Source organism: Lampris incognitus, chromosome 1, assembly GCF_029633865.1.
Source record: "Lampris incognitus isolate fLamInc1 chromosome 1, fLamInc1.hap2, whole genome shotgun sequence".
NCBI classification, from domain to species: domain Eukaryota; kingdom Metazoa; phylum Chordata; class Actinopteri; order Lampriformes; family Lampridae; genus Lampris; species Lampris incognitus.
The window spans coordinates 30943482-30958027 of NC_079211.1; the positions used below are offsets into that span (position 1 = coordinate 30943482).

Here is a 14546-nt window from a genome sequence, read left to right on the forward strand (position 1 = left end):
TGGACATATTCTTCAGGCTCCCCTCAAGTAGGATGTGCAATACGACAAAATAATGGTATTAATATATAATTTTAAACCTTTTGCTGACACACGATATAAGCTAATTTGCCAGTAGAACCGACCCACACCTATGATAGTCTATTACACAAGCAATTGCAAAGGCATTAGAAAATCTTGTAGTACTAATCAATAACGTAAGACGGTATGAGCAGTTGAAGAATATAATGTAATTGTCAAATATTCGATTAGTTGTAACAATATTTAGTTCAGCCTGACACAACTGGAGCAGAAGTGCATAACACAGTGAACTATTTTATGAGCAAAGTACATCGCCGGTTGTACAACGGGGGCTTCCGGGAGAAAACTTGATCCTGAATGCATCAGGAGTCAACTGAGCTGTGCCATGTTTTTTCTTCGTGTCAACAGTACAAGATTTTAGTGTCAGCTAGGGATTGTCTTCACCTCGCTAGGTGGTATTTAGTATCTGAAAGGAATCAGTTTTGATTTAGTTTCCTTATGCAAAGCAAGAAAACAAAGATGACATCAAAGCAGAAAGGTAAATTCCGTTGACATCAATTAGCTTACATAGCTAACGTAAGATACCATTTTTACCTCGATGCAAGCGTCACTTTTAAATCTTTTTTTTTCCTTGTGCACATTTCCTATATTAGTAATGTTTACTTATATTCATTAATTTTACTTGATGGCTCTTTTGTAAAAGTGTGCTTTATTACAGTCTACCACCTTGCCACAAAGTGGTTGTTGACCGTTGTTTTGTTTGTTTGTTTTGCTTGTTTTTTGTTTTTGGTACTTGAAACAGCGTTTAATCTATCTATCTATCTATCTATCTATCTATCTATCTATCTATCTATCTATCTATCTATCTATCTATCTATCTGCTAATGTGGTGCATCACGGAAAACTACCAATCTCAAAAAGTTAAGATATATTTTGGAAGTTCAGATGAATTACTGTATGTGGCCAACCTTCCATCTTTTAGTTTTTGTAGTTTTGTAGTTATCAAAAAGTATGATCACGCGTAACTTCCACTTCCAATCAGTGAGACCAACGCTAATTTCTTCTGTAGCATTTTAGCGCAGCTGTGACACCAAAGTTTCTGGTTTGTGTTTTGATAAGTCCTTAAATTCTCATCATTGGTCCTTATACCAATTTGGTCTATAACGTGACGTGTCAGGTCTGCACTTTGCAATCCCAGCACTGATGTCTTCCTCTGATAGACTTAATTCACGTCAAGTCATGTCCTCAAATCCGGCCTGAATTGAAAAATCATAAAATCCATTACACGTAATTTTAGTTTGACATGAATCCCAAGGGCAGCCATTCATAATTATTATTTGTGTACAATTTCTAATTCTCCATCATGTTGAAAAATTCAGTTATCTCTGTATGAATAACAATCACATTTGCTGACCAAGTAACAAGAGGTGTTGACAGGGCACTTTTACACTAAAATATGATCTCTGCCAAAAGGATCTTTGACATAATGACACAACTTCTTTAACTGAATAAAAATAATTCCCTCTTCAATATCATGGTTATGGGGTTCAGATGCCAAAGATGCTGTGAGTACATTGCTTAAACATCACAGAGGGTTTAATGATTGGATATGGACGTGTAGTTACATTAACTGATTAAAGCCTAGTGGAAGCTACTGTATCAGTATGAATCCTGTTGATGATGCTCTGATTACAGTTGGCAAGGTTGGCTCAAAGAACAAAGAGGATGCTCCCTATGAGCTGGAGAGTCAGTTCGTCCTTAGGCTTCCTATGGTAAGAGACTTGCACATTTATCTCTGAGAAATTGTATCTCAATTTAGTGCAACTGATATTGATTCTCCTTTCTGTTTTTAAAGGAATATGCCTCCACAGTAAGAAGGATAGCCCAGTCAAGCAGTATGAACATGAAAGACAGGCTCACCATCGAGTTGCATCGTAAGCCTTATCACATAGCTGTTATGTTGATCTTCAGTTTAAAAAAAAACATTGAAAAATGCATTATGAAATGCTACCTTTTCACAATGTCATTCAAATTTATCGTAAGGTGTTGATCTTAACATTGTTACTAATAGATTGAAAATCACTTAAAAGGTCTGAGCCCGATTTGAACTGTGGTAGTTTTTTTCTGTTTGTGACATCTTGATACCCATTTTTAAAGGAAATGTAAGTTTTTAAATGTTTTGTCATCATGCATTGTTTGAAACCCTCAGGAGACAAAGCAGATTCCCTGAAAGGGATAATTCTGCCCAAGAAAGATTATTCACAGCCTCTCATGCCATGCTATCCTTCTGTTTGTTAGCGGATGGTCGTCATGGCATAGTGAGAGTAGACCGTGTCCCCTTGGCTTGTAAGCTGGTGGATCTTCCCTGTATCTTGGAGTCTCTTAAAACAGTGGACAAGAAGACTTTTTATAAGACTGCTGATGTCTGTCAGGTAAGATAATACTATGACCTAAAATTTAAGAAGTCAAATCTACCATCTTCAAATAGATAGGACAGTTTGTTAGATAAGCGGTTCGGATAATGGATGGACAATTCATTGACAGCTCACCGCCATCGGTTGGTCCTAGGGGAGGGGCCAGACTAAGAGCGATTCCCAAAAACCCCAATGAATTTACACCAGCAGAGTTACAGCACCTTTCCCGGAAAAGGGAAACCGGCGCCCCCTCCTGGAGCCAGACCTGGGAGGGGAGCTCGCCAGCAAGTGTCTGGGGGCCAGGCCTTGACCCATGGGGCCCGGTTGGGCCCAGCCCGAAAAAACAGCATGGAGCCACCACCCCGTGGACCCACCACACGCGAGGATGAGCATCGGGGTAGGGTGCAATGCAGGCCGGGCGGCAGGCAAAGGCGGGGACCGGGGCGTGCCGACTTCCGGCATCGCAGATTGGTCCTCGGGACGTGGAATGTCACCTCTCTGGCAGGGAAGGAGCTTGAGCTGGTGCAGGAGGTGGAACGGTACCAACTAGATATAGTTGGACTCACCTCCACACATAGCATGAGTTCTGGTACCAAACACCTGAAGAGGGGCTGGACGCATTACTTTTCCGGAGTTGGCCTAGGTGACAGGCGCCGGGCAGGTGTGGGGATACTCATAAGTCCTCGGTTGAGCGCCGCCATGTTGGAGTTCTCCCCGGGGAATGAGAGGGTTGCCTCTATACGACTGCAAGTCGCTGGGGCAAAGGCTCTGACTGTTGTGTGTGCTTATGCACCAAATAGCAGTTCGGAGTATCCGGCCTTCTTGGAGTCTCTGGGTAGTGTCCTGGATAGGGCCCCGCCTCGGGACTCTATAGTTCTGCTGAGGGACTTCAACGCTCACGTGGGCAACAATGGAGAAACCTGGAGGGGCGTGATTGAGAGGAACAGCCTCCCCGATCTGAACCCAAGCAGTGCCTTGTTATTGGATTTCTGTGCGAGTCATGGATTGGCAATAACAAACACCATCTTCGAACATAAGGTAGTTCATAAGTTTACTTGGTACCAGAACACCTTAGGCGGAAGATCAATGACAGACTTTGTGGTCGTATCATCAGATCTGCGGCCATATGTTTTGGACACTCGGGTGAAGAGAGGAGCAGCGCTGTCAACTGATCACCACCTGGTGGTGAGTTGGATTAGATGGTGGGGAAGGCTGCCGAACAGACCTGGCAAACCCAAACATGTAGTGAGGGTGAACTGGGAATGTCTGGCAGAGGCCCCTGTCCATGAGGTCTTCAACTCCCACCTCTGGAAGAAGTTCTCGTGTATCCCAAGGGAGGCTGGGGACATGGAGTCTGAGTGGGCCATGTTCAAAGCCTCTATTGTAGATGCGGCAGGCAGGAGCTGTGGTCAAAAGGTAATCAGTGCCTGTCGAGGCAGCAACCCAAGAACCCGCTGGTGGACACCGGTGGTGAGGGAAGCCGTCAGGCTGAAGAAGGAGGCCTTTCAGACTTGGTTGGCCCAGGGGTCTCCTGAAGCAGCAGACAGGTACCGGGAGGCCAGAAAGGCTGCCGCTTCGGTGGTTGCAAAAGCAAAAACTCGGGTGTGGGAGGAGTTCGGCGAGGCTATGAAGTAGGACTTTCGGTTGGCTTCAAGGAAGTTCTGGCAAACCATCCGGCGACTCGGGAAGGGGAAGCAGGGCGCTGTGTTCAGCCAGGGAGGGGAACTATTGACCCGGACTGGGGATGCTGTCGAGCGGTGGAAAGAACACTTTGAGGAGCTCCTGAACCCGACTAACACGTCCTCAGTGGAGGAGGTAGAGTCTGAGGACTCGGGAAGCCCCACCCATATCCCTGGCAGAGCTCTCTGAGGTAGTTAAAAAGCTCCACAGTGGCAAGGCACCGGGGTGTGGATGAGATTCGACCTGAGATGCTGAAGGCTCTGGATATTGTTGGGCTGTCTTGGTTGACACGCCTCTTCAGTGTCACGTGGAGGTCGGGGACAGTACCTGTGGAGAGGCAGACTGGGGTGGGGGTTCCCATATTCAAAAAAGGGGACCAGAGGGTGTGCTCCAATTATCGGGGCATCACATTGCTCAGCCTCCCTGGGAACGTCTTGCGGAAGTGCTGAGGGGGGCATGGGAGTTTGACCAGCCAGTCTACATGTGTTTTGTGGACTTGGAGAAGGCTTACGACTGTGTACCCAGGGGCACTCTGTGGGGGGTACTGCGAGAGTATGGGGTACCGGGCAGTTGCTACAAGCCATCTGGTCCTTGTATAACCAAAGTGAGAGCTGTGTCCGCATTCTTGGCACAAAGTCAAACACGTTTTCGGTGGGTGTCGGACTCCGCCAAACGTTGTCCCTTGTCTCTGATTCTGTTTGTGATATCATGGACAGGATATGAAGGGGCAGCCAAGGTGAGGAGTGTGTCCGTTTTGGGAACCTCAGAATTGCATCTCTGCTCTTCGCAGATGATCTGGTTTTGTTGGCTTCATCAGAACGCGACCTCCAGCACACACTGGGGCGGTTTGCAGCTGAGTGTGAAATGGCTGGGATGAGGGTCAGCACCTCCAATTCTGAGGCCATGGTTGTCTATCGGAAAATGGTGGATTGCTCCCTCCAAGTTGGGGATGAGTTGTTGCCCCAAGTGAAGGAGTTCAAGTATCTCGGGGTCTTGGTCACGAGTGAGGGTAGGATGGAGCAGGAGATTGACAGACGGATTGGTGCAGCATCAGCAGTAATGCGGACGTTGTACCGGACTGTTGTGGCGAAGAGGGAGCTGAGCTGGAAGGCAAAACTGTCAGTTTACCTGTCAGTCTTCGTTCCAATCCTCACCTATGGTCATGAGCTTTGGGTAGTGACTGAAAGGGTGAGATTGCAGGTACAAGCGGCTGAAATTAGTTTCCTCCATAGGGTGTCTGGGCTCAGCCTTAGAGATAGGGTGAGGAGCTCGGATATCTGGAGGGAGGTTGGAGGAGAGCCACTGTTCCTTTGCATCGAAAGGAGCCAGTTGAGATGGTTCGGGCATCTGATTAGGATGCCTCCTGGGCGCCCTCCTTTGGAGGTTTACCGGGCACAGCCAACTGGGAGGAGACCCGAGGTAGACCCAGAACTCACTGGAGGGACTACATATCCAATCTGGCCTGGGAACGCCTTGGGATTCCCCAGGAGGAGCTGGAGGGCGTTGCTAGGGAGAGAGACGTCTGGAGTACCCTACTTAGCTTGCTGTCACCGCAACCCGACCCCAGAGAAGCGGCTGAAGATGAGATGAGATGAGTTTGTTAGATGCAACAAAACGTCACTCCATGAGTAGAACACTGAAGACTGAATGAAGAATGACACAGAGACTGAAAATGACTTTGCCATGCTACATTTTTAGAGCACTGAATATGTTAAATTAACAATTTTTTATGCTCAAAAATTTTAGTTTATCTTTGCCTTTTTTCAATCACAGAATCCTTTCAATATAACATGGAATAATCATGCACAATGCGGAGTGCAGTAATTTGTTCAAAATGATATGTCCCTCCTAAGTAGTGATTCATTGTCTGTGGGTTAGATGCTGGTGTGTACACTAGATGGAGACCTGTACCCTCCTTTAGAGGAGCCCACGGGAAGCACCGACCCTAAGAGCAAGAAGAAGGACAAAGACAAGGACAAGAAGTTCATCTGGAACCATGGCAGTAAGTACACACACACATACACACACACACACACGCGCACACACACACACCAAAGTTTATCCTTTGCGAAGTTTATGAGTTGAGCACTTTGAATTGTTTTGAAAACTTCACACGTCAGTAATTCAGTAAGCTCAGCTGGTCCTCCACAGTTGTTTGAGCTGTCTTGACTTCAGTAATCCTTTTGTTTTGCTCTCTAGTCACCTGCCCTCTGAAGAACACACGCAAAAGGAGATTTCGCAAGACTGCGAAAAAGAAGGTTCTTACATTTTCATTTCGTCTGAACGCTCCCCTCTTCTTTCCCATCCATTTCTTTTAACATCCCCTCTAATGATCCATCTTGTTTCCTGGGCTTTGTTCCAACAAGGCATTTACATTTCATAAAACAGGAACTGTGCTGAAAGTGAAAACTAAGATTTACATATAAATAAAGCCTCTCCATCTTAGTTTGCCCCAAAAGTATGCAAGGAGGCAATTTCGCCGTGGCTTTGATCAAAGTGGAGGAGAGCGCGTGAGCACTAGACTTTCTACTTTGTCTTCTGAATAAATCTTCCTGAAGCTGCAGAACTGAGCCATATTGATTTGGCCTCCTCTGTTTTTAATCGCTAATGTGCTTGTTGGCATTTGGCCAGCCACAATGCGTGTGTGTGTGTGTGTGTGTGTGTGTGTGTGTGTGTGTGTGTGTGTGTGTGTGTGTGTGTGTGTGTGTGTGTGTGTGTGTGTGTCATGCCGTTGGTGGTGAACCTAACCCCATGTCTCTCTCTCACATGCTCAGTACATCGAGTCTCCTGATGTGGAAAAGGAGGTGAAGAGATTGCTAAGTACAGACGCTGAGGCTGTCAGTGTCCGTATCCTTTTAGACATGCACATCTGCCCCTGCAAATTCCTCAAGAGTAGTAGCTGTGACCAGTCAAACCAAAAAAGTATCATTTTATCCAAATTATTTATCTCTTGGCACAGAAATAAAATGTACATCATGTAAAATAGCATTATGAATATCATTTTTTCTTGTTGTGAATTCATAATGCCAGTCATGACCTTTTGAATTTTTGAGATTACCCCAAAAAGGGATTACTCCCTTTTGCCTTTGTAGAACAGTCCTAACCTCTGTCTCACCCAGCAACATTTGAGATATTACCCTAAAGTAGATACTCTAAACAAAGCCAAAATATATTGATGAGTGCTTCAAGTGAGAGCTTTAGGTCCTCCCAGGTTCACCCTACTTGACTGTCTAATGCCTCTATGTGAGAGAAATACACTTAGCGAGTCGGCCATTAGGGCTCTAATGAAACTCTAAACATGCCTGACAGAATAGGAGCAAAGAAGAGCTGCTTTAACGACTGCTCTCTATGTCTTAATTGAAAAGGAGTGTGCATTATCATTGCCTATTTGGTCACATTGAAGCTAGTTTCTAATTATAGCTGAAGCTTCCGCGTGCAGCAGCAGCAGCACGGACAACGTGCAAGTAAATATTTGAAAGGGAGAACATTGCTGCAAACCTGTTGTCAGCTTCTACTGGTAAAATCAAAATAATGAGGAGCTAAAGGAAAGGAATAAAATTTGAAGGAGTACAAGTGCAAAAAAGCACAGGGTGTCTAGCCTCATAGTGTGTACGCAAGATAGGTTGTTCTTAACCTTAGATTCTTCAGGGTGGGAGGTGATAGCAGAGGATGAGACCAAAGAGGCAGATCAGCATGGTGCTCTGGCCAACCTGGACTCCTCACCAGGCACGTCGGGACACAAGATGGGGCACGGTTCTTCAAGTGAGTTGCAATACTTTGTTTTGGCCTGAAAGGCGTCCTCTGATCGTAACTCGTTTAAAATGTGATTCTCAGTGCTTTCATGTAATGACATCTCTGTTTTATGATTTGTCCCTTGTCCCGTGTATGATCAGCCCAACGTGATGAACTGAGAGAGATCTTCAATGACATCAGCAGCAGCAGTGAGGATGAGGAGGATGAAGGGGATCGGCATGAGGATGAGGACCTGAATATCATGGACACAGAGGACGACCTGGTCAGACAGCTCCAAGACAAACTCAGCGAATCTGATAACGCACATCACGAGTCGGACGGAAACAACCAGATAGGTGAGAGAATATCAGGGTCCTATGTAGGCCTGGAAAAGTGCTGATAAGTGCAAAAGAATTAAATTTGGGAATCGTCCAAGTCTCTGGATTGAACAAATCGGGGGTTTTTGAAAATATTCTTTCTTTATATACTTAAGGCTTCATATTTTATGTAAAGACTCACTCCCCATTATGTATTGTGATGTTTCTTGTTTAAAAAAATATTTCAGCCTAAGAATGGTGGTCCAGTTTACAGCCATACTATCCAACCAATATCAGTGTACATAATTTTGAATACTGGAAAAAAATATTTTGGAAAGTATGGGATTGTGAAATGAAACATATGTAGGAAGCTTACATATCACATAAAGAATCATTGGGATGTGTGTGTGTGTGTGTGTATGTGTGTGTGTGTGTGTGTGTGTGTGTTTGCATGCCTGCAGGTGAGGACATGTGTGTGTAAAAACATATTTGGTTGTATGCACTTATTTGTACTTGGCTTTAACATATAAGATCTGACCAAGCATTTCATAGTCAGCCTTTCATACTTTGCAAGCAACTCCTGTTAAGATTGGTGGATGCAGATCTGGTTAGCCTTGTGGCTTGCCATACCAAGTTACCAGCTGACTTCTCTGCATTGTATGTTTTTGTATTGGTCATGCTCAAGTAGTTGGCATGTTGTTATCAAGACAGAGATAGAAAGTAGAAGCAGTCTGACATCAAATCAAGTTAAATCAAACCGATACATGTCAAAGCAGAGATTGAAAATAACTTGAGTCAATTGTATGGACTTCTAATCAGTGCTGAGTTTTCTAGGTCAGGCATATCTCGCTCTTGCTCTCTCTCTCACACAAACACACGCACACACACACACACACACACACACACACACACACACACACACACACACACACACTTTTCAAAAAACATGATGTCATCTTGCACGCATTCTCTTAAATAACCATGTATACACAGAAAGTGTGCAGTCTTTTACAAAGATCTGCCCATGCACACTGTGGCAAGACTGTTGCTACAGGGTTTGGGATGGAAAGGCGGACTCAATTTAGTCAGCTTAACACAGGCTTTTATTTTACAAAGTCTCTTTCTACATGGGCCGGTGCGTTACAGTGCTGGAGCCACTCCTTCACTCTGCTCTTTCAACATGGCTTGTGGCTCCCTTCTCATACAGTCTCTCCAGCTTTGTGGCCCTGTCCGTGTCAGTCCAGGACCCAGCTGTACTGTGGTATATAAAGCACAGACCATCAGTTCGACACCCCTGAGGCTAATCAGCCTCCCTACTTACAGAAGAGTCTGCTGTCCTGCGAACCGTGCCCCCTCTCTCAGCTTCCAACCGATGCTAAACCACACCCCACCTCCACACACACATTTCCTTAAATACAAACACAAAGCTCTCCTTTCCACTTTCCCCCCTCATTTTTGCAGCCTAACATGTTGTGGCTCTCTCAGCATCTCAGACAATTGTCCTATCTGACAGCTGAATGCCTTTGCACCGGCTGTCAGTCAGCAAGACAAGGCTACTGGTGGCTCAGTTATGCCAGCCCAGCCCAGTGGAGCCTTTCCTTAAAGAGCCAAAATCTGGCCATGCATATTCCTGGATGCCCTGCATGTTTCTAATGAGTGTCAGACAGATGAACTATGTCTGCAGAGATTTTAATTTCGTCAATGCTCCTCCCTGCTTGACTGCATATTCAATGGGATGTATTAGAAGATTTGGTCAGTGGGGGAGCAGAGGATGGGGCCATTTATTTTGGAGTTGATGTTGATGGAGCCACGTGTTATTGTGAGGGTGTATTGGCTTGGCTGGACTTGAGGAGAAACCCCTGTGATGCTGAGGGCAGACAGAGTTTTGTCACTGAGCACTGCTGGTTCAACATCCTTTTCAAATTGGTCTGTTGTTGCCATTATGGCAGTTTTTCAAACTGAAACGGGAGCACCCTGGTGGTTCATTAGGTTAAGGTGTGTTCATTGTACCCATGACTTTGTAAGTTTGAGTGTCGACCTCAGCATTATGTCATCACCTATAGCTCCCTGAAAGCATTTACTTCCTCTACTAACGCTATTCACTGCCCAACAAGAGCAATCAGAATCAGAATACTTTATTCATCCCTGAGGGGAAATTGGGTAAACAACAACAGCAACAACAACATAAAGGAGCAACATAAAGAGCAAATGACTTGAGGAACGGTATGTGTGTGTGTGTGTGTGTGTGTGTGTGTGTGTGTGTGTGTGTGTGTGTGTGTGTGTGTGTGTGTGTGTGTGTGTGTGTGTGTGTGTGTGTGTGCCAGTAATAATAAGTGAACCTCCCTCTGCCCCCCAGTAATGGAGTATCAGGTGCAGATCAACAGTGTCAAGGCCAAGCTCCAGGAAACTCGTGCCCGCAAGAAACAGCAAGAGGAACTCATCATGAAAGTGGAGAACCAGGCCCTCAAGGTAAGCATTGAGCAGATGCACAACCCTCATACTCCCCGACATCTGCAAAGTGGTCACATAAACCACAGAAAGTAGGTCTGCATGTACATGAACATAAGAGACACACATACATACCTTTTGAGGTGGAAAAAAAAATCTAGTGAAGCGTTAATTTTTTAAACAGCCATGTATTAAACCCTCTAAACTCTGCCCACCAGCACGTTGGAGGCCATCTTTTTTTCTTTCTTTTTTTTGAAAAGGCATGAATATTTTATTTCCACCATCAGCCCCTTGTAAGCTTTTGCTTACAGGGGGAAAAAAAACGCATGAAAATTCATCGTTCCACCAAGCACTCTTTTGGGGTTGATTTTACAATGTGTGAAACACGAACAGACGTGGCTGTGTTTTTTTAATAACATTGCCATTTCGGGCTCTCGGAGCCCAATGTGCTCAGACCGTCAAAGCTCCATCTCCAGTCATTATGATCACAGACGGGTGGAAAAGGTCAGCTGCCTCTGACTGGCATTCCAAATGGCCTTTCTGTCAGACAACAGATAGGGACATGAGCAGCCCAGGCAAAGAAGCATTTGAGGCCATCACAATTTAATGAGCCTCAGCACTAAGACTCAAACAAACCTTGTTTGTCTTTCTCTTCACAGAACCGCTTTCAAGCTCTATTGAACGAGATTATTCAACAGGAAGAGCGAGAGATGGAGCAGGTAAGAGCCTGTTCTCACTCATTGAAGGCTCAAATCGGCACGCTCACCCTTCTGTGTATATGTTGCTGTATTTTGAATGATTGTGACACGCTTGCCCTGCTATTGTCCATTCAGTAAATTTGAATTGCCACATCTCATATCCAAGTTAAGTCTCAAATTGACCAAGGTTAAGTCGGAGGAGCTACCGGGCGAGTTTGTTTTTGCAGCAACACTGTAGTGGCCACCCAACTGGCTTGTTTGTGTTGTTCATATTGACAAGTGAAGGCTACAAATTAATTTGGGAAGACATGTTAATCATCATACACTTAGCCCTCAATTACACCCTGGGGCTGACGGGCATCAATCAAGTTTGCTATTTTCTGCTCCAACAGCTGGCCTCCCTTCAGGAGCAGCTGGACTCACTCATCGAGAAGTGACCACAAGGGGGCAGCCACACGTCATTGTTGTCCAGAGAGCCACCAGGAGCAAAGGGACCTGCTGTAATAGGATTAGGACTCCTCATTTGCTGACATGATGTGTCATTCCTTTCACTTAACAATTTTCTTACATTGTAGAAGTGCAACATACCTCTGTTAGTAGTAAAAGTGAATGTTTGTTCTTGAATTGACAGGATCGGTTTTAAATTATCCATTAATGTATGATTAAATATTTGGTTGGACTCGGAAAACTTTTGCTTGTCTTTTTCTTCTTTTTTTAAAAATTTACATTTAGCTACAATATATGTTAATCATCCTGTTACTCTTACCTTTAACACATCCTCCCTGTATGAATCTAAATCTTGTGAAGAATGTTTTAGCACACTAGCAAAACTAGGAAAACCTCAGTGCCAGTCTTAGGTTTTCATTCAAATCAAATAATACCCTCATCTGGACTGATAACATAGGTTTGAAAGTGTTTTGCCACACATCTGAATAGCTTCAGAATGAAATCAAAATGGCTCAATTGCCATTTAACTTAAGTACTGTGAAGTGGAGTGATTCTTGACATTGCCAGGGTAATTTATACGTTAATTCAAAGCCACCAGAGCCCTGCCTTTAAAAAAACAAAACCTGGTATCCTATTTCCACAGGTGTGTCCTCAGTTTTAGTCTGTAGGTACGAGGGCTCCCTGTCCACCATGATTCAGTGGGAGTCTCATTACAACATCCTTACATCATAAGATTACTCCCAGTCTTTCCAGAATGATCCCGAGTTGTTCTCTGGTGATCTGGGTCTTTCTTGACGTCCTGAGCATGTGCCGGTGGTCACCTCCACCTCTCTACTCCTCCCCGTAAGGATTACCCCACCCCAGGGTAGGCAAAGGGATTAGCTCCTCAGATTAAAGTGGCCATCTCCAAACCCAGGCTAATCCTGCCATCTGTCAGAGAGCAGCCAGCCAGCCGGCCGGCCAGCCAACCAACCAGCCAGGACTCTATACACTGGGCTAATTAGAAAACCAAAAGAACTCGTCTCTAAAAACAGACACGTTCGTTCAGTTCTACTCAACTCAAGAGCCTGCAGTGTGGCCCCAAGGTTCGAGATACACTTATCTACCTCGACAGCAGGGAAAAGCCAGATTGAGAATGGAAGAGACGTATCTTCTCGACCACCCAGGAGTGAGGAAAAAGATTCTTGCCGGAGGCACGGGGCCATTGCCTCACTTCCCAACTGGGACTAAGGTACATCATGTCATAAATAACCTGAATTCAAATAGAAAATTAGACTTATAGTCAGTGTGTAGGGAGAAAATTATGTCCCGCATAATTAGCATGTTATTGCAATTAATTTTTCACATAACAGGTATTTTTAGCCCCGCATTGCACTGCCCACCACAATTAGATTCTGATGAATTATTCATGAAGGGAGGGAATTATTCTGTATCTGCCTGTTACCCAAAAAAAAAAAAAAAATTGGTCGACCAAAATAAAATGCCTTTTTTTGTTAGTTCTTGGCAGTGCATGTGCACTTCTGTTTATCGTCTGAACTATGGTTGCACACGTCTTTCCTTCCTAGCCACATCCAGCCATATGGCTTCAAGCCTGGACACTGATGAACATTTTTCCATGACAATGCCAGCATGAATCTTTCCATTTACCTGCGTGTGTGCACACACACACCACATTATAGTGTGTGTGTATGTGTGTCCCCCTTTTACTCTTTCTGAAGAGGTGAATCCCAGATTCTTATGCATTTTTCAGGTAATTAAATACAATCTGTCACACTCGAAACAGAATTTTAGGGGGAGGTAATAAATAAATAATCCATCAACTAAAGTTGAGGAAGAGGTCAGTTGCCCTTAACAGATAAAAGCGAATGAATCTCACACATGAATAAGCACTGTGTCCGTGTTGCAACAGCTCTGAAGGAAATAGAAACCCATGGTAAATATACTTAATCTTCACCCTGTGTCTCTTTTTTTTTGTGTCTCTTTCCTCCCAAGCTGGTCTTCCATTTTCAGACCCTGTTGGACAACTTTGAGAGGACAGTAATTGATGACAGTCGACTTGCTAAAAGGCCGGCTGAGATTTTTGTCGGAAAGATGTTCAAGATGGAGGTTTGGGAGACCCTGCTGACATCCATGAGGGTTGGAGAGGTGGCTGAGTTTTGGTGCGACGCCATAGTGAGTTCAACCCCAGTTCACAAGTATACACTCACACACACCCGTCTCTCCAAACACCATGCTAGACCTTGGGGCCCCAAATGACGGCCTAATGAGTCTGCACTGGAAGACAGGAAGTTATTTTTCTGCTCATTGATATGCACAGAAATCAACCTCTGGGGGCATCCTTCACACACTATTAATAAAAACAAAAAAGAGCAATCTCATTGTACAAGTTTTGCGTATTTTTACTTTGGGGGGCGAAAAAATTATGGATACACATAGTAAGACATCTGATTGCACTTCTGTTCTATGTTTAGGACTGATTGGCGTGGGCTTACGGCAGCAACACCAGCAGGGTTTGACTTGATTTTGTGCTTCTACAACTTGTTAAGTCAGAACATTTTTTGTCCATGTATTTATTTTCACAGCACACAGGTTTGTATCCCATTGTGTCAAAGGGGATGCGGCTGATTGCCGAAGGGAGGGACCCTCTGGAGGGCCAGAGGCACATGTGCGGCATGGGCAACCTGTTCCACTATCACTCCACTGGCTTCCCTGAGCTGGATGAGCTCATGAGAAATCCTCAACCACTTATCTTCATCATGGAATTAATACAGGTGAGTGTGGACAGCAAATTA

The 14546-nt window shown here is 44.7% G+C and overlaps 1 protein-coding gene across 1 annotated transcript; it reads left to right on the top strand.

Annotated features, from left to right (window-relative positions):
• Nucleotides 1-55: 55 nt before the first annotated feature.
• On the top strand, nt 56-11987 carry taf7 (TAF7 RNA polymerase II, TATA box binding protein (TBP)-associated factor). The gene is made up of 12 exons (XM_056288694.1): nt 56-556; nt 1714-1790; nt 1874-1952; nt 2317-2450; nt 5991-6114; nt 6312-6370; nt 6887-6959; nt 7761-7874; nt 8006-8200; nt 10518-10630; nt 11269-11328; nt 11700-11987. The coding sequence occupies exons 1-12, from the start codon at nt 517-519 to the stop codon at nt 11742-11744; spliced, it is 1113 nt and encodes a 370-aa protein (XP_056144669.1). The 5' UTR covers nt 56-516; the 3' UTR covers nt 11745-11987.
• Nucleotides 11988-14546: the final 2559 nt, after the last annotated feature.

Bases quoted from the DNA above. Each gene is read 5' to 3' on its own strand.
- taf7 (XM_056288694.1), top strand. From the start codon at position 517: ATGCAAAGCAAGAAAACAAAGATGACATCAAAGCAGAAAG. The intron at 1,953-2,316 runs GTAAGCCTTATC...TCTGTTTGTTAG, and splicing joins GCTCACCATCGAGTTGCATC to CGGATGGTCGTCATGGCATA. The intron at 6,960-7,760 runs GTATCCTTTTAG...TAGATTCTTCAG, and splicing joins CGCTGAGGCTGTCAGTGTCC to GGTGGGAGGTGATAGCAGAG.